This window comes from Nyctereutes procyonoides, unplaced genomic scaffold, assembly GCF_905146905.1.
Source record: "Nyctereutes procyonoides isolate TBG_1078 unplaced genomic scaffold, NYPRO_anot_genome, whole genome shotgun sequence".
Taxonomy (NCBI): domain Eukaryota; kingdom Metazoa; phylum Chordata; class Mammalia; order Carnivora; family Canidae; genus Nyctereutes; species Nyctereutes procyonoides.
This window is the reverse complement of record NW_026575133.1, coordinates 8,030,885-8,050,148: the sequence shown is the minus strand read 5'-3', so window position 1 is coordinate 8,050,148 and position 19,264 is coordinate 8,030,885. Positions and strand designations below refer to the sequence as shown.

Genomic DNA, 19,264 nt, shown 5'->3' with positions numbered 1-19,264 from the left:
TTAGGTCACAAAGATTTACACTTAGGTTTTCTTTTGAGAGGTTTTTGTTGTTTAAGATTTTTATTGATTTATTCATGAGAGACAGAAGGCAGAGACATAGGGAGAGGAAGAAGCAGGCTTCTCACATGGAGCCCGATGAGGGACTCGATCCCAGGACCCCGGGATCGCACCCTGAGCCAAAGGCATACGCACAACCGCTGAGCCACCCAGGAGTCCCTCTTTTGAGAGTTTTATATAGAGTTTTATATAGTTTTATGTTCTATGTTTAAGTTTTTGATCCATTTTGATCTAATTTTTTTTTATATGATGCAAGATGAAGGTCCAAAATCATTCTTTTGCATGTGGATATCCGGTTATCCTGGCACTTTTTGTTGAAAAGACTTCTTTCCAAATTAAATGATCTTGATACCCTTGTCAAAATCAGTTGTTCATAGATGTGTATAATTAATTCTGCTATTCCAGTTGTATTCCTTTGATCTATCTGTCTACTCAGGTCAATACTACAGTCTTTATTGTTGTGGCTTTGTCTTAAATTTTGAAGTGATGATGTAAATCCTTCAGTTTTGTTCTTCCTTTTCAAGATTGTTTTGGCAATTCTGTGGTCTACCTATGTACATAAGAATTTTGGGACTGTTTGTTAATTTCTACCAAAAAGCTAACTTGGAATTTTGATAGGGATTATATTGAATCTTTTTATCAGTTTAAGGAGTAGTGTCATCTCAACAATATTAAGTCTCTGATTGATGAATATGGGATATCTTCCCATTTATTTAGATCTTCTTTAATCACTTTTTACAGTATTTTGTAGTTTTCAGTGCACAAGTCTTATACTTCTTTTGTTACATTTATTCTTAAGTATTTTATGATTTTAGATACTATAGTAAATGGATTTTTTTTAAAGATTTTATTTATTTATTCATGAGAGACACAGAGAGAGAGAGAGAAGCAGAGACAAAGGCAGAGGGATAAGCAGGCTCCATGCAGGGAGCCCGATGTGGGACTCAATCCCGGGACTCCAGGATTATGCCTGGGCTGAAGGCAGGCACTAAACCTGAGCCATCCAGGGATCCCAAATTGTTTTCTTTTTTAAAAAAAATATTTTATTTATTATTTATTTATTAGAGAGACTAAGCATGAATAGGAGGAGGGACAGACAGAGAGGGAGAGGGAGAAGCAGACTCCTCACTGAGCAGGGAGCCCAACATGGATCTTGATCCCAGGTCTCTGGGATCATGACTGAGCTGAAGGCAAATGTTTAACCAAGTCACCCAGGCACCCCTGGAATTGTTTTCATAATTTCATTTTTGGACTATTCTTTGCTGGTTTATGGAAATACAACTGGTTTTTTATATACTGATTTTGTATTCTTCAACTTGGTTTGTTGCCTCTAATAATTTTTTGTTTTTTTGTGAATTCTTTAGTGAGTCTAATATATAAGATCATGTCATCTGCAAATAAGGACACTTCTACTTCTTTACCAATATGAAAACCTTTTTTTCTTGCCTAATTTTGGCTAGAATGTCCAGTACAGTACTGCGTAGAACTAGTGAGAGTACACATCTTTTTCTTTGCCTTACCTTAGGAAGAAATCTTCCGTCTTTCATTATTAACTACAGGTTTTTCATAGATGTCCTTTATCAGGTTATGGAAGTTCCTTTTCATTGTTAATTTGAGATTCCTTTTTTTTTTTAACTGTTTGTTTGTTTGTTTATTTATGATAGAGAGCGAGAGAGAGAGAGGCAGAGACACAGGCAGAGGGACAAGCAGGCTCCATGCTGGGAGCCCAACGCGGGGCTTGATCCTGGGACCCCAGGATTGCGCCCCGGGCCAAAGGCAGGCACCAAACCGTTGAGCCACCCAGGGATCCCCTGAGATTCCTTTCTATTCCTAGTTTGTTGAATGTTTTTATCATGAAAGGGTGTTGGATTTTGTCAGATTCCTTTTTGTGTCTATCAGAATGAATCGTTTTTGTACTTTGTTGGATTTGGTTTGCTAGTATTTTTTTGAGGATTTTTGTACCTGTCTTCATAACGGATATTGTTCTTTTTCTTTTCTTATAATGTCTTATCTGGCTTTGGGATCAAGATGTAGTGCTGGCTTGGGGCACCTGGGTGGCTCAGTCCGTTGAGCATCTGACCTCTTGGTCTCAGCTCAGGTCTTGATCTCAGGGTCATGATTTTGAGCCCCATTTGGGCTCCATACTGGGCATGGAGCCTACTTAAAAAAAAAAAGATGTAATACTAGCTTGGTAGAATGATCTGGAAGGCGTTCCTTCTTTTTTTCTTTTTTCTTTTTTTAATTTTATTTATTCATGAGAGAGAGAGAGAGAGAGAGAGAGAGAGGGGCAGAGAGACACAGGCAGAGGGAGAAGCAGGCTTCATGCAGGGAGCCTGACGTGGGACTCTATCCCGGGTCTCTAGGATCACGCCCTGGGTTGAAGGTGGCGCTAAAGGGCTGAGCCACCAGGGCTGCCCTCTGCTTTTATTTCTGATTTTAGTAATTTGAATCTTCTTTTTTTTCCCCTTCATTTTAATAGCTAAATGTTATATTGTTGGAACTAACCTTTGTTTCATTGATTTTCCTCCATTGTTTTTCTATATTCTTTTGTTTTTCTCTGCTCTGATCTTTACAGTTTCCTTCCTTCTGCTTGTTTTGAGTTTAGTTTGCTATTCCTTTTCTAATTTCTTAAGGTAAAGGTTAGGTCATTGCTTTGAGATGTTTCTTTTTTTTAAGATTTATTTATTTTAGAGAAGTAGTGTGTCACTCTCACACATATTCCTCCCCAGGTTGGAGACTCTTAAACTTTGGGTTTATTTATCTTGCTTGGGATTCATTGGAGTTCTTTTTTTTTTTTTTTTTTTTTTTAGATTTTATTTATTCATGAGAGCCACAGAGAGAGACAGAGACATAGGCAGAGGAGTAATCAAGTATATGGAAATATAAGAGTGAATATGAAGTTCTTCACTTACCCTTTCACCTTCACTCCTCTTTCTCATAGGTGAACACCATTAGTATTTTGGAGATCATCTTTGCATTCCCTTCTCAATACATTTATTTTTATTTTTTATTTTATTTTATTTTATTTTTTTAAAGATTTATTTTTATTTATTTATGATAGACATAGAGAGAGAGAGAGATTCCAGTCTTTTCATTCCTGATAATACTAGTCCAGGCTCTGGTCCTCATTGTCCTGGATTACTTATAGTAATCCCCAATAGATCTCTTTGCTTTGCCTATTCTCTTCAAATCTATTTTTATTTTTTATAATTAATTAATTAATTTTAAAGTAGGCTCCATGTCAGGCTTGAACTCAGGACCCTGAGATCAAGACCTGTGCTGAATTGAACAGTTGGATGCTCAACTGAGCCACTCAGGTGCCTCCAAATCTGTTATTAAATCATATTATCACCCTGCTTAACACCTTCAGGGGCATCACATCCTCTTTGCAATGGGATTAATTCTAAGCCCCTTAACCTAATATTTAAGGCCCTGTGAGATTGATTCTTTTCTTTCCACTTTTCATTTTGAGCAGTACCCCTCCTCCACTCCGTATTCTATTAACTCCAAACTGAGTCTAGGGTTTTTCACACATCATGTCTGCTGTGCTGCTTTTCATTCATAGTAACACTTCTGTTGAAATGTTTTCCACCCACTCTTTTTCTTTGAGCCTGATTAACATCTGTTAATCCTTTAGCATGGTGGTTAAGAGCCTGGGTTTTAGGTTAACGTTTTGCATTATTCTGTTTAATTTCTTTAGAATAACAGTTATTTAACTCCTCTAATCTTTTCTCATCTGTGAAATTGGGAAGATTTATACGTCATAGAATTATTTGAGATTAAATGAGATAATATAAAGTGCTTAGCACAGTGTCAGTTTATTTTTTAAAGATTATTTATTTATTTGAGAGAGAGCAAGATCATGAGCAGGGGAAGGATCACATCAGATGGAGAGGGAGAAGCCCCCACAGGAGGGGCTCCATCCCAGGACCCTGGGATCACAATCTGAGCCAAATGAAGACAGATGCTTAACCAACTGGGCCACCCAGATGCCCAGTACAATGTCAGTTTAAAAAAAACAACTTGGGCGTTTTGTCCTTTAGTAAGACTCAGCCAAGGTGATCGCTGGGTGGCTCAGCGGTCTGGTGCCTGCCTTCAGCCCAGGGCATGATCCTGGAGTCCTGGGATCGAGGCCTCGTCAGGCTCCCTGCATGGAGCCTGCTTCTCCCTTTGTCTGTGTCTCTGCCTCTCTCTCTCTCTCTCTCTCTCTCTCTCTCTCTCTCTCTGTCTCTCATGAATAAATAAATAAAATCTTAAAAAAAAAAAGACTCAGCCAAGAGAATATAGATGCATCTCTCTCTTGTGCATATCTCTAATACTGTAATTGCACACTACTTTTTTATTTTTTATTTTATTATTTTTTAAAGATTTTATTTATTCATGAGAGACACAAAGAGAGAGGCAGAGATAGGCAGAGGGAGAAGCAGACTGAATGCAGGGAGCCTGATGTGGGACCCCGGGAGAGTGGGATCACGCCCTGAGCCAAAGGCAGCCTCTCAACCACTGAGCCACCCAGGCATCCAACACACTACTTTAAAGCTTTATGAGTGGGTCTCCTCCATTAGACTTTGAACTCCCGAAAATCAAGGACTGCCATATTCATCTTTGTATTATGGGTACCAGACACATAGAGATTCAGTGAATATTTCTTGACTATATGAATGGAGTTTGAAAGAGCTAATCATCTCAGTGCATTATCATTTGCAGAGGAAGCTCATGTAAGTGTGTATGCCCTTTTGTTCAAGTGAGAATCATTTTGCTTTCTCTTTGCGAGTAGTAAAGCCTTAAACTTGTAATTACATTTGCTTCTACCACACTGAGCCACATATTGAAAATCAAGGGAAGCCATGGGAAATTGGCAGTCTTAAGGATTATATCATTTTTCCATATTGTTTGTATTCTTTTATTGAATTAAGTTTGAGGAGAGTCTGTGAAAAATCCTTCACATTCATGTACAATTTGAGAATTGGATTTAAAAAAAATTTCCCCAGAGATATTTTGGTGAGATAATGCTTGGCAAGCAACCCGGTTGGTTTCCTGCACCCCCATACCTGAAGTTACAGTAGTTCTTTGCGTGCTCAGAAATGACAGACTAACCCTACTAGATGTGATCTCTCTTCTATAGATTAAAAAAACCTGATGTTTGGGGTAAGTAACTTATTCAAGGTGCCAGAGCCAGAAAGCGGAGAAGCTAGAATTTAGTTGTTCCAGTGCTCATTCTCCTTCCACACTGCTTTTCTAAATAAACTGAAAATAATTTTAGTTTGAAATGTATAGTATTTAATAGCACTGTATTTAAAAAAATTTTTATTCAGGTATACTTAACATACACTTATTTTAGTTTCAGATACACAGCTTTTAGTTATTGATGACTAGACATTTTAATAACTAATAGAAACCTTTATAGTGTGATATTTAAAGGATAAATTTTCTTTAATTAAAGTTTTAATTCATACAGTATTTCTTTAAGATATGTATATTTTTAATTTGAATCACCAGTAGGGGGATTTGCTTGCCATTTCAGTGTTCTTAGACTTTAGCACCCTTGTTTATTTCTCCCCTTGTTGCATAATCCCTGTGCATTATATTGGTCAGGAGGCAGGAATGTTGCAGATGTTTTTCTTTCAAACTTCAACTTGCTCTGAGATTTGGAATTAACTTTTAGAATCTTCTGGATATATCCCCCATTTGCCAGAGATCTGTAAATTGCTTTCCACATAAGCTGAAAATTTTAGGCAATTGAGTAAAACATTTGTGAACAGAGATGTTTTCCTTAAAAGCAGTTAATGATAAAGAAGACCTCAGTGTGTAAATACTTTATGTTCCTCCTGTAAAATGATCAGTATGTAAATACTTCCTTCTGTAGTTCATTTTCTAGGGGGTGAGAATAACTAAATTGAAAATTAAAACATGGTATTATTTATCCTGTTGATTTTTTTTTTTCTCTCCCAGTGTAAACTAAAAATGATTTGGACTGACTAGGGCCGCTCCATTCTGTGAAACTCACATTGTTTGCGTACTATTGGCAGGCCTCATTAGGGGGTAAATTTGCTTTTTCTGTGTGTTTGCCAGTAACGATTCCTGTCTCTTAGGGGAACTTGCTATTTGGATTGTCGCCTTTCTAAACTGGCCAGTCTTAAACATTTCAGGCCATTAGTTATTTTTTCTGCCCTCCATTTTTTTTTTTCTATTATTCTTAGGTTTTCAAGTATTTAAAGTGAAGGTTATTGGTCCCTGAGATACTGCCTGGTTAGGGTTCGGCATTGTGCCCGAATTTGTTTGGCCTCTCAGGGCCTGAGTTCTCTGTGCTTTAACAAATGAGCTACAGTTCTCAAGAGATCAGTGGAGCTTGTTTGTTGATCCTGTATTCTCATCCAGAGGAAGTAGATCTTTGAGAATGTCTAAGGAAGGGTGAGTTTATTATTCTTTTTCCTCCATTTTTCTCAGTGAAGAGATGTTCTAGTCATCTGTGAATTGGAAGATTAATAAGCAGTGTTACCAGTCCGACAGAGAAGGTAGAGAGGGAGAGGTTGAAAGAAATTTAGCCGAAAGCTTACATTATTGTTAATGTTTTACATGTAATCTACTGTAAAGTAACTATTGCTATTTTGAAAGACAGCATTGAGGATGGATACTCTTCATAGGAATTTAGTGAGCCTTAAGCACTCTACTCTGTGGTAAACTCATTTTGTTTTTCTGTATTAAGTGTTTATGAATATTGGAAACAAACAGTGGTGTCTGTTACATAGAATTTTACATAGAAATGAGTGAAGTTAAAAAAGCTCAAAGGTATTTGCAATTAATTTGTACCTTTGGAAGATGATGTGAAAGATTTGAGTGAAAAGCGGCTTGTGATTTTGTTTCTTTCTGGGGAGTGTTAAGCAAAAAGTAATTTTCAGTAGAATCTCTTATTTCCTTTTACTTTACGATATAAAATAGTTTTGTGTTAAGGTTTTCATTGTTTCTGTATTATTGTCTCCTATGCCACGGAGTCTGATACTCTTTTTGTTACCACTGTAATAGGTGACATATAACTTAATGATTGTATACTATTTCATTTCTAACCTTTAAGTGTAACTGGACCTGATTAATTTCAGACAGACATTCCCTTTGATTAAGTAGGACATAGATCTCAAAAATGTAGTAAAATTTAATTTTGATTTTCTGGAAGCTCTTCATTCTTTTTCTAGTTCTTTGTTCTATTAGAAATTTTGGAGTAGTTTCAGAGCCCCATTATTATAATTTATTTTAATCTAATGTATTGATTATGACCAAAACAAAATTGACCCACTTTACTGCTATTTTAAAACTCATTATTGAATAAAGAGAACAACCACTGGCATAATAATTCTATATTATTTTTAGACCTCTTATGATATCACTAGAATTTTGAGGTTTCTTTAAATGTAAAAATTATGAAAGGACTGCCTCTTTAGGGTTTGTATGTTTTCTTTCCTTCTAGCACTAGCTATAAACCTGCAATTAAACAATTTTTATGATAAAGATTATCATAGATGCTGGTAGGATTTGTCAGTCTTGTACACACAGTTGTTTGTAAAGCTCGTTTGTAGATTTAAGAACTATATTTCTTTTTTTTTTTAAGATTTTATTTATTTATTCATGAGAGACAGAAACAGACACACAGACAGAGGGAGAAGCAGGCTCCCTACAGGAACCTGATGTGGGACTCGATCCCTGGACCCAGGTCGCGCCCTGAGCCGAAGGCAGATGCTCAACCACTGAGCCACCCAGGCATCCCAAGAACTATATTTCTAGGTGCATTCAAAATTCTTAGAAAGTAATTAGTACTAATTTTTCATCTATGGTAAACTATGTGTTAGAATTGCTTAGTTAGAAAAAGATCTGTACAAACCAAAGGGTACCATAAGGGCTAAGATACTCTTTTAGCTTTATTTCTAGGAGCTGTTGGGGCAATTCCCATACTGTCTAAATAGATAATGAGCAAATTCATTGTTTTTTTTTTTTTTTTTTTAAAGAGTAGTTACTGCCCATGTATTTATTTATTATTTTTTAAATAAGCTCCACACTCAGTATAGGACTTGAACTTACAACCCTGAGATCAGGAGTCCCACACACTCCATAGACTGAGCCAGCCAGGCAAGCCTGAGCAAGTTTATTTTGAGATGCATGGATCATATAAATGAAATTAGATTTTATTTTTCTTTGTTTTCTTTAGAAATAAATGGATAACTTTTGTACTTTGAAAAGAATTCTAGTCAGTTTTTGTTTGTGTGATATTTGGACATGTAGTACAGTCATTTGATATCTATGAAATATTTTTCTTACAGTAATAGGAAAAGATTATTATATTAAATCACCGAAAATTATACTTGAGTCTTTTTTTAAAGATTTTTAATTTATTTGTTCATGAGAGACACACAGAAAGAGGCAGAGACACGTGCAGAGGGGGAAGCAGGCTCCCTGCAAGGAGCACGATGTGGGACTCGATCCCGGATCCCAGGATCCCACCCTGTGGCAAAGGCAGATGCTCAACCCCTGAGCCACCAGGAGTCCCTATATTTGAGTCTTAAAGTAAACATATGGTAATGAAGACAGTGTGGTTTAGTATAAGGACAAACATATACATATCATGAAACCTAATAAGGAATTCATAGACCTACACATTTATTATAATCAATTGATTTTCAGCATTGAGGCCAAGGTAATTCAATGGCTGGAACAACTGAACATTCATATAGGGGAAAAAATGAACTTTGAGCTTTATCAAACCACATATAAAAAATAAGTGGATTCTAGACCTAAATATAAAAAGTAAAATGTAGACAAAAATCTTTGTGACTTTGAATTACCTAAAAATTTGTTAGATAAAATATATAACATGAAAGTCAAGATTGATCAATTGTGTATCATACGAACAACAACAACAACAAAACTGCTATTTGAAAGATACCATTAAGAAAAGGAAAAAACAAGGCACAGACTGGGAGAAGATATTCTCAATACATATATGTATTTAATAAAGGACTTATATCCAAAATGTATGAAGAATTCTCATACACGGCACAATAATAAGACAAACCCCCGTTTAAAAATGAACAAAAGATTTGATGTATATTTGTCATGGAAAAGAATATGGCCAATAAGCACTTGAAAAGATGCTCTAAAAAAAAAAGACACTCTAGTCCTTAGGGAATATTAATTAAAACCACAATGAGGGGCACCTGGGTGGCTCAGTCAGTTAAGTATCTGCCTTTGGCTCAGGTCAGGATCTTGGGATTAAGCTTTACATCTGACTCCCTGCTCAATGAAGAGCCTGCTTGACCTTTCCCTCTGCCTGCCACTCTGCCTGCTTGTGCTCTCTCTCGGTTTGTGTCAAAAAAATAAAGAACTAAAATCTTAAAAAAATAAAATAGAACCACAATGAGATACCATTGTAGACCCTCTAGAATGACTAAAAATAAAAAGACAATGTGGAGCACCTCATGCTGAAATGTATTGCTGATGAGAATGCAAAAGAGAAAACAGTTGGGGTAGTGCTTTTTTTTTTTTTAAGATTTTGTTTATTTATTAATTTATTTGAGAGAGAGTGCAAGCAGGGGGAGGAGCAGAGGAGAGAGAGAATCTTAAGCAGATTCTAAACCTACCATGTAGCCCCAGGCAGAGCTCAATTTTAGGACCCTGAGATCTTGATCTGAGCTAAAATAAAGAGTTGGAGAATGAACTGTACCACCCAGGTGCCCTGCGTTACTGTTTATTCTTATCCAAGGAAATATACGTGGGGAAATAGATGCTTTAGGATATGAGTTTTATTTATATTAAATTCTAGGTTTTTTTTTTTTTTTAAGATTTCTTTTTGGAGAGGGCAAGTAGGGGGTTAGAGGGGCAGCAGGAACAGAGGGAGAAGGAGAGAAAGGCAGAGTCAGACTTCCTACTAGGTACACAACCTGCCTTGGGGCTGGATCCTAGGATCCCTGAGATCATGACCTGAGCTGAAACCAAGAGTTGGAGGCTTAACCAACTGAGCCACCCAGGCTCCCCCAAATTCTAGATTTTGGCCCCTCTTTTCCATTATTGGCACAGTCAGTACAATTTTTTAAAAAAGATTTTTAATTTATTCATGAGAGATAGAGGCAGAGACATAGGCAGAGGGAGAAGCAGGCTCCCTTTGGGGAGCCCAATGAGGGACTCGATGCTGGAACCCGAGGGTCATGCAACCCTGAGATCACACCCTGAGCCGAAGGCAGACACTTAACCACTGATCCATTCAGGTATCCCACAGTCAGTACAATTATTAAATTAACCTAATAATATCAGATAATCATATTTTCTTTTCATTTTTATTCCACAAAATTCAACTTTTATATTTTGCTGCATTTTATAAATTATCTTCTATACATTTGTCTTTTTTTTTTTTTTTCATGAGAGACACAGGCAGAGACATAGGCAGAGGGAGAAGCAGGCTTCATGCAGGGAGCCTGATGTGGGACTCAATCCTAGGACTCCGGGATCCACCCTGAGCCGAAGGCAGATACTCAACCGCTGAGCTACCCAGGCATCCCTACATTGGTCTTTAAAAACTTGTAGAGAAGGGTTCCCTGGGTGGCGCAGCGGTTTAGCGCCTGCCTTTGGCCCAGGGCGCGATCCTGGAGACCCGGGATCGAATCCCATGTCGGGCTCCCGGTGCATGGAGCCTGCTTCCCCCCCTGCCTGTGTCTCTGCCTCTCTCTCTCTCTGTGATGACTATCATAAATAAAAAAAAAAAAAAAAAAAAAAAAACTTGTAGAGAAGCGGTGCCTGGGTGGCTCAGTTGGTTAAGCCCTCCGGCTCTTGGTTTCAGCTCAGGTCATGGTCTCAGGGTCCTGAGATCTAGCCCAACATCAGGCTCCGTGCTTAAGCAGGAAATCTGGTTGTGTTCCTCCCTTTCACCCCTGTCTCTCTTCCCCCCCCCACCACCTCTCTCTCATAAATAAATAAAATCTTTAAAAAAAATTGTGGAGGAAAAGTAAAAAAGAATTTCGAGGAAAATAGGAAAAAAGGAATTGGAAAAATCTATATTTAATTGGACCAAGGTTCTAAAACAGTAAATTTATATTCAGAAGTACTGATACTGTCTTCAGTTTCTCCCTTATTTTGTGTATTCTACATTTGCTAGTCTTTTATTCTCCACCATCCTGCTCTCATTACTGCAGTTCCTTCATTTGGGAAAGAAGGTGAAAAGAATTTTAATGTCTTTTCCTTAAAGTATGCTTTGAAAGCTTGAGTGGAAAGATAGTGTGATCAGTATGCTCAGTATTTTATACACATTTTTTCACATTTAAACATCTCTGAAGTTGGGCTGCATCTAGCACTATACCACCTAGAATTAAGTTGAGTTCTTCCAGATACTTTTATTTCTTTTAGTCACCTAGGGGCAATATTAACCATCCTAGTAGTGCAAATTCAGACCACAAACCTACTACATGACTGTTCAGATCCTCAAGGGGAGGTTTTTCCCCTGCCCTAGACTGTGTTAGGACTGAGATGTACAGATTTTCTTGTGTGTTTCTTCTATGTTGCAGATTTATTTCTTCTTTTTCCTCATGTTATGGGTATAGCCCTGTGATATGTTAGCTTTATGAGGTTCTAAATTTTCTTGGGCACCCCCCCACACATTTATTTGTTTGTTTGTTTGTTTATTTATTTATGAGAGACAGAGAGAGAGAGAGGCAGAGACACAGGCAGAAGGAGAAGCAGGGTCCATGCAGGGAGCCTGACATGGGACTTGATCCTGGGTCTCCAGGATCAGGCCCTGGACCGAAGGTGGCGCTAAACCGCTGAGCCACCCGGACTGCCACCCCCCACCCCCCACTTTTAGTGGCATCTAATATGGGTGAATTTTACAATTGATGGCATGTTAAATTTTAATCATCTTTTATTTTGTTCTATACATGTGGCCATAGTATACTTCTTTTCACTGGAACATTTTTATATTGAGTATTTGAGAAAAGTTAGTATTATAATTAATTCATGTTTTACCTTAGAAATGATAATATGCTTATTATTCAAACTTTTATTTGTTTATTAAAAAGATTTGAGAGAGAGAAATCACGAGATGGGGAGGGTCAGACAGAGAGAGGGAGGAGCAGACTCCCCACTGAGCAGGGAGGTTGATGTGAGGCTCAATGCTGGCCTCAATCCCAGGACCCAGAGATCATGACCTGAGCTGAAGGTAGATGCTTAACTGAGTGAGCCACTCAGGCACCCATGTTGTTAGGCTGTTAAAAGCACAGGTTGCTGTTCTCTTGGCACGGTGTGATAAAATGTATCCTTCCTGAGTGTGTTTCTCAGAGAAGATATTCAGACAAATTACTAAATTATTGGCTGAAGTTTATGAAAACAAAAACTAATGCTACTTAAATCATTTTTTCTTTTATAAAATTAGTCCAAAATGTTTTGTTGTGTCTGTATATCCATGGTATTTGAATTTCAGTTTTTAGGAATCCACTTCATAAATTAGAAAGTTCTTACCTATATATTTTTATATTGCCAAGCATACTTTTTTACTGAAGGAGAGGGACATAAAGGCAGAATGAGGTCTTGCAGTTATGTTTTTTAAATAACTTTATAGAAATACTGTTCACATACTATTCAATTCACTCTTTTAAAAAGTAAATAATTCAGTGGTTTTAGTATATTCACAGAGTTGTATAACTAGCACCATTATTTTTATTTTTTTAGTTTTTATTTTAAAATTAATTTATTTTTAGATTTTATTTGATTATTCATGAGAGACACACAGAGAGAGAGAGAGAGAGAGAGAGAGAGAGAGAGAGAGAGAGAGGCAGAGACAGAGAGGGAGAAGCAGGCTCCATGCAGGGAGCCCGATGTGGGACTCCATCTCCGGACTCCAGGATTACGCCCTGAGCCAAAGACAGGTGCTTAACTGCTGAGCCACCCAGGCGTCTCACCACTCTCTTAACTTTAGAAAAATTTTCTACCCCCAAATGAAGCCCAGTACTCCGTTAAATATTGTGTCTGTTCTTTACAAGGCCCTATGTTAGGTTTTGGGAAGGCAATAAACTCTGGTCTCAAAGTTTATAATCCAGTAAAGAATAAGAGAACTATCCATATCTTTTCTGTATGTGCCAAAATATGCCATGTGCCAAAGTAAAGGATTTTGAATATTCAAACCTCTCGTCTGGATCACAACTTTATAATCTCACTCATTAAGTAGAAAAATAATCCGAGACCCAGAAGCATCATTGCCAGATAGTTCCGTGGCACAGCCAGAATAGTTTCTTGAAGAAATCACTTGATATTGCTGTGTGTTAAAAAATTAGAGATAACTGAGGAGGACATTTCAGGTATAGGGAACAGCATAAACAAAGTTCAGGGATCCCTGGGTGGCGCAGCGGTTTGGAGCCTGCCTTTGGCCCAGGGCGCGATCCTGGAGACCCGGGATCGAATCCCATGTCGGGCTCCTGGTGCATGGAGCCTACTTCTCCCTCTTCCTATGTCTCTGCCTCTCTCTCTCTCTCTCTCTCTCTCTCTCTGACTATCATAAAAAAAAAAAAAAAAAAAACAAAGTTCAGGGCACTTTAGGAAATAGCAAGTAGTTCATTTTGATTATTAGAGCAAAAGGTACATGATGTGGAGCAATATGAGATAAAATTGATTTTGGAAAGATGATGAAAAGCTTTGAACTCCTTGAAGATACACAGACTTGTATAGTGGGTAAGTAGTGAGGAATGTCTAAAGGTTGTTAAATAGGAGAATGACATGTTTGGAGCTGGGCTTTAGGGCAGTGCTTCTCAAACTATCAGTGATGGGGGATCAGTTTTTTTTGTTTTCATTCCAGTCTTTTCGAATTGCTGCATTTATAAAATATGTAAAAATGAATTACTGGGAAAACGAAGACATTTAAGTCTAAATTATTTTTTAGTTTAAGTCATCTCTGTACCCACCACTCAAGACTCATGACCCTGAGATCAAGAGTTGTATGCTTCTGGAATTCAGTCAGCCAGCACCCCTACGTTTTTTATTATTAACATTGAACAAACATAAAATTTTCACATTGCTATAAAAGTTTCTAAATACTTGCATTTTCTGTATGTAGCATTGGTCTGTGGACTATATACTACACTTTGAGTAGCAGTATTTCAAAGCAGTCAATTTATTTATTAGTGTGCAGGCAGAGCAATTGAAAGGTGATTGCTAAAGAGTTAATGAATTAATAAGGACCTGGACAAGTTGTTAGCAGTATGAATTGAATGGAAGATCGTTTCCATAGACATTTGTAAATTTAAATGAAGGCATGTGAGATGTGGATTTGAGGGAGAGGAAAGAGTTAAAAGATACTAACCAGATTTTAGGGTTGAGTGGTAAAATGAGAGTGCCAAAAGCAGAAATAGAAATGAGTTTGGGGGCAGCCCGGTGGCTCAGCGATTTAGTGCCGCCTTCAGCCCAGGGCTTGATCCTGGAGACCCAGGATCGACTCCCACGTCGGGCTCCCTATATGGAGCCTGCTTCTCCCTCTGCCTGTGTCTCTGTCTCTCTCTGTGTCTCTCATGAATAAATAAATAAAATCTTTAAAAAGAAAGAAAGAAATGAGTTTGGGGAGAAAGATATTAAATTAGATTTTCAATTAGAGGGACGCCTGGGTGGCTCAGCAGTTGAGCGTCTGCCTTCGGCCCAGGGCGTAATCCCAAGATCTAGGATTGAGTCCTGCATTGGGCTCCCTGCAAGGAGCCTGCTTCTCCCTCTGTCTGTGTCTATGCCTCTCTCTCTCTCTTTCTCTCTATGTCTCTCATGAGTAAATTAAAAAAATTTTTTTTCAATTAGAAATCCACATTATAGCATATTTTTATTAAGTAAACATATACACTCAGATATTTTTTGGTTCGTAATCTAAATTTGCACTCTTGAAAAAGCACTTGTAACAACTGTTTGTTTGCAAGGAGCTTTGAGTATATTGTTACACAAACCCATAACCAAAACATCCCCAAGAAGATTTTATACTTGTAGCTTTAGTCTCGTTTGTTGTTGCAGTAACTGTTGTTGGGCCCTTGGCCAGGAAATTGTGACTCTAGGCAGGAGGAGGAGCTAGGGATAAAGTTCACCATCGCCAAAGAAACTCTATTCCAAATGGATTTGTGTGGAGCAACAGTGATATCCAATGACAAGTTAAATTAGACACAGAGGTGTTTTCTCCAACACTGTCTCAGAGGATACATGCCGTTGAGGGGCTTGGTTCAGACTAAAACGTCTTTTTAAAGTTAGGTTAAAGTTATACTGGGTTCTTGGAGAAGAATTTTGTTATGTGACTTCAAGGACTAATTGACTCAGATAGTTTCACACATTGCAGAACGGCAACCAGTGACAGATGAGGTAATGCGGCTTTGAATTACTAAATTATTGAGTTAAATCTCAAAACCACTAAGTGTTTGCTATTTACAAAATTCCAAATTTAGTAAATTGCATGTTCATGTTCCTTAAGTGTGAAGATATTAAATCGCTATTCTTAAAGCACGGAGTCTTTAACTTAAAATAGGTTAAGATGTATGTTTACTTTGATAGAATTTCTTTAAATTTTATGCCTTACTGTGCTGGGATATGATAGTAAAAGCTGTTAAATTATCTCTGTCAAAATCTGTGCCTGGTTTTATAGTGCACCTATGTATTTCCTAAAGATTGTTTCTCTTGTTAATGTTCAAATCTGTAACTTGCAAGTCTTAATAGGTAGGAATTTCTGTCTGATAATTGCATTTTAAGGTTGGATGCTTAGGTCAGTCATACTTTGTGGAGACTTTGTGCTTTATTTAAAGTAAGCTTTAGGAGGTTAATTTCACAAATGTATTCACATTCTTGAAGTGGAGCTCTACAGTGGAGTGTGTTCTACTGGTTAATAATTTAGAAAAGTGACACAAGTAAATTGGCATTGGCAAAGACAGTCAAGGTCCTGGGACCAATACAAATTTTTGAATTCTCCAAGCAGTTATGATCTTTCGTTTTAAATATGGGACTGTGACCCAGTCTTTTAATTGATACGGTGCCTAATACTTTCTTTGTTATAACAGTAAAGAATAGTGACTAGTTTGAGGCCAAGAGATTGTTTCTTTTGAAGACTGTATCCTGGAGACATGATATTTCTGGCTCCAGACTGCTTCTCTTCTGAAGTCAGTGCATACTTTCAGCATTTGGATGTTTATTATCTTTGTAAATCTTAGCATATATATTATTGTAATTCTCTATGATCCAGCTGTTTCCTTTTGTCGTTATAGCTTTACTTAATACACTTTAGATATTTGCACACAAATTCAATTTAATTCCCTATTGCCCTTTCCTTCCATGTTTTATAGCATAAATTAGGGGAAGAAAAGGAGAGATGAAAATGTATGTGAGGTTTTTCTTTTTGTTTCATATTAAGAATGAAAAGGGGAGACAGGAGTGGTTTCTTAAATTTGGGAATTGCTTCTGTGGATGAGGTTACTTACTCTCATTTGAGAAGATAAAGGATAAATCCAGGTCTTCATAGGACAACATCTTTTTCCTAAAGTTAGGCATCTAAAAAGTCTTTCCTCACTCGGGCTACTCCCTGACGCACAGCTTTGAGACTATATCACAAAGTGGTTCTGGCTTTGCAGTAGGCTTTCAAAAAAGTGCTGATTGAATAAGGTGACAAGTCAAAGGGGAAACAGCAATTTGGTGGATATTTAGCAGTGATAATTTTGGTAAAAACAATGGATTTTCATATTCCCAATATATGTGATTCCAAGAATTTGTATGGGCATTCTATCTAAAGTGCATGATAATCTTCACATCCTTAAAATAACGTGATAAGGAGTACAGGCTTAATCTTTCTTCTGACCAAGAAAGAAACTGCTAAGCTTTCCTGCTGCGTCTACTGATAGTTTTTTTTCTACCATTAGCACTGATTGATTGATATTGGTAAAGTCTGTTTTTTACTCTGATTTGAGCTGTGCCTGAAACCAGCTTATATCATTCTATCAGAAACAAAGCTATTTCTTTTACTTTGTGGTCCCAACATATATCCCCACTGGGTTGTATCACAGGAAAGAATCTTCCCAGTGTGTTCCTGCCTGAATTCCCATGGAATATTTTAGGCATGTCAGCTGTTTGGGCTCTGATCAAGGATTTGATCCAGTTGGCCTCTAGCTTGAATTGAGAAAGAGTGTTTGAAAAGCCTGATCTTCAGTGGCAACGTTTGGTTTCCAGAGTTAGAACTGTTATTTTGTGTTTTCCCCTTCTTGTGCCTTCAAAAGGATTTATGTAACTGAGAAACTGAGAACTGAGAAACGTGATAATAAAGTAGATGCTTTTATCAATAAAAGCAGGTGAAATTTGATGAAGTGGTATAAAGATCATGATGATATATTTGGTTTTGTGAGTGTTTAAAAAAGTTTTGGGTGGGTGTCACTTATCTTGTTGTTCCTTGTATCTTTCACCTATCTATTTAGGCTTCTATCTCCTTTCCATCTATTATAAAGGATCCATATTAGGGGAACTTAAAGTAGGAAACCACCAGCACCCAACAGGTCTAATTAAGGGAAAAAGAAGGCCCAAGAAAAGGGAAAAGAAAAACAGGTATTTACAGAGGAAGCCAAAATGGAAAGGACGAAAGGACTAGTTCTTGTTATACATTATGTGCAAAGAACATTGCTACAGTAATTTGGGATAAGAGAGAAATTATAAATAGGCCTGATAGGTACTTTTTATATAAAATATAGTCCACCATTGGTCAGTGGCAAAGCTAATACACAAGACTCAGTATTTTTTTTATTATAAATTTTTATTTATTTATGATAGTCACACACACAGAGAGAGAGAGAGAGGCAGAGACACAGGCAGAGGGAGAAGCAGGCTCCATGCACCGGGAGCCTGACGTGGGATTCGATCCCGGGTCTCCAGGATCGCGCCCTGGGCCAAAGGCAGGCGCCAAACCGCTGCGCCACCCAGGGATCCCAAGACTCAGTATTAACTTGATTCTAAACATTGATTTTCATATATAATTTATCTGTAACTTAAACTGGTTAAAGCGTAATTGACGTACATAATCCCATTAGAAAAATAAAGTGTTAATCTACAGTATTACAGAGATAAGGAGCTAAATACCAAGATTGGCATTAATTCTCAGGATTTAGTTCTCAGGAACCGAGGGTTTTATGGAACTAATCTGGTGTGCATAACATACTAAGATAAGTAATGATTTTCATATTTTTCAGAAGATTAATAGTTCTTAATTTAAGGGCCTATTGATTTTTTAGTCCTTGATTAAAATCATTCTAAGCAAATACTTGATTTTTTTTTTTGTCTGCATTTAAAATTGGTACATATGTTCTGAGATGAGAAGAAAAGTTTTCTGTTAAAGTTTAAAATAGGTGCAGCCTGGATGGCACAGCGGTTTAGCGCCGCCTTCAGCCCAGGGCCTGATCCTGGAGACCAGGGATTGAGTCCCACATCGGGCTCCCTGCATGGAGCCTGCTTCTCCCTCTGCCTATGTCTCTGCCTCTCTCTCTCTCTCTCTCTCTCTCTCTCTCTCTCTCTGTGTTTCTCACGAATAAATAAATAAAATCATTTAAAAAAATAAAGTTTAAAATAGTAAAATATGAGTTGGTGAAGAGTCAAAAGAAATTATTACCTAGATCAGTGGTTCCCCACATTCAGTATTCCATCAGTTAAAATGTAGAATATTGATCCCTTCATGTACTGTTGTACTTATTTATATATAGTTTTATACTATATTAGACTTATTTAAATGATGAAAGTATCAGTAGGAGATCTGAGATTTTCTATTTATACCCAGTGGAATCTTCTGCATCCCCTGGTACAGTTACTTCCCTTTGGAGATTATTGACCTACATCATGAATAGGGGAGCCCAGCCCAGGCATCTTTATTTTTCTTGTTTTCTAGGTGATTTTTAGCATTCTCATTTCTCACAGTTACTTCTAAAATGAAGGCAAAGAAAAGGTTTGGTAATAAGAGGATAATAGGTAATAAGAGGATTCAGTAATTTGGCTATCAAGCTGGGGATGAGATGGATGTATATATACATATAGATACGTACGTATGTATATACACATACACACACGTGTGTGTGTGTGTGTGTATATATATATTTTTTTTTTTTAAAGAGAGGGGTGGGGTGGGGCAGAGGGAGAGGAAGGAGGGAGAGAGAGAATCCTAAGCAGGCTATACTCTAGCTTGGACCCCGAAGTGGGACTTGAT

At 37.5% G+C, this 19,264-nt stretch overlaps 1 protein-coding gene across 6 annotated transcripts in view; it reads left to right on the top strand.

Annotated features, from left to right (window-relative positions):
* NT5C2 (5'-nucleotidase, cytosolic II) overlaps positions 1-19,264 on the top strand; it is an 88,351-nt gene that overhangs the window by 19,888 nt on the left and 49,199 nt on the right. The window contains exon 1 of one of the 6 annotated variants that reach the window (XM_055346074.1): positions 15,245-15,405. The exons of the other annotated variants lie outside the window; for them this stretch is intronic. Coding sequence (XP_055202049.1) covers positions 15,401-15,405 — 5 coding nt within the window. The 5' untranslated portion in view covers positions 15,245-15,400. Of the gene's footprint in view, positions 1-15,244; positions 15,406-19,264 lie in introns of those variants that run through there. 6 annotated transcript variants of the gene reach the window in all.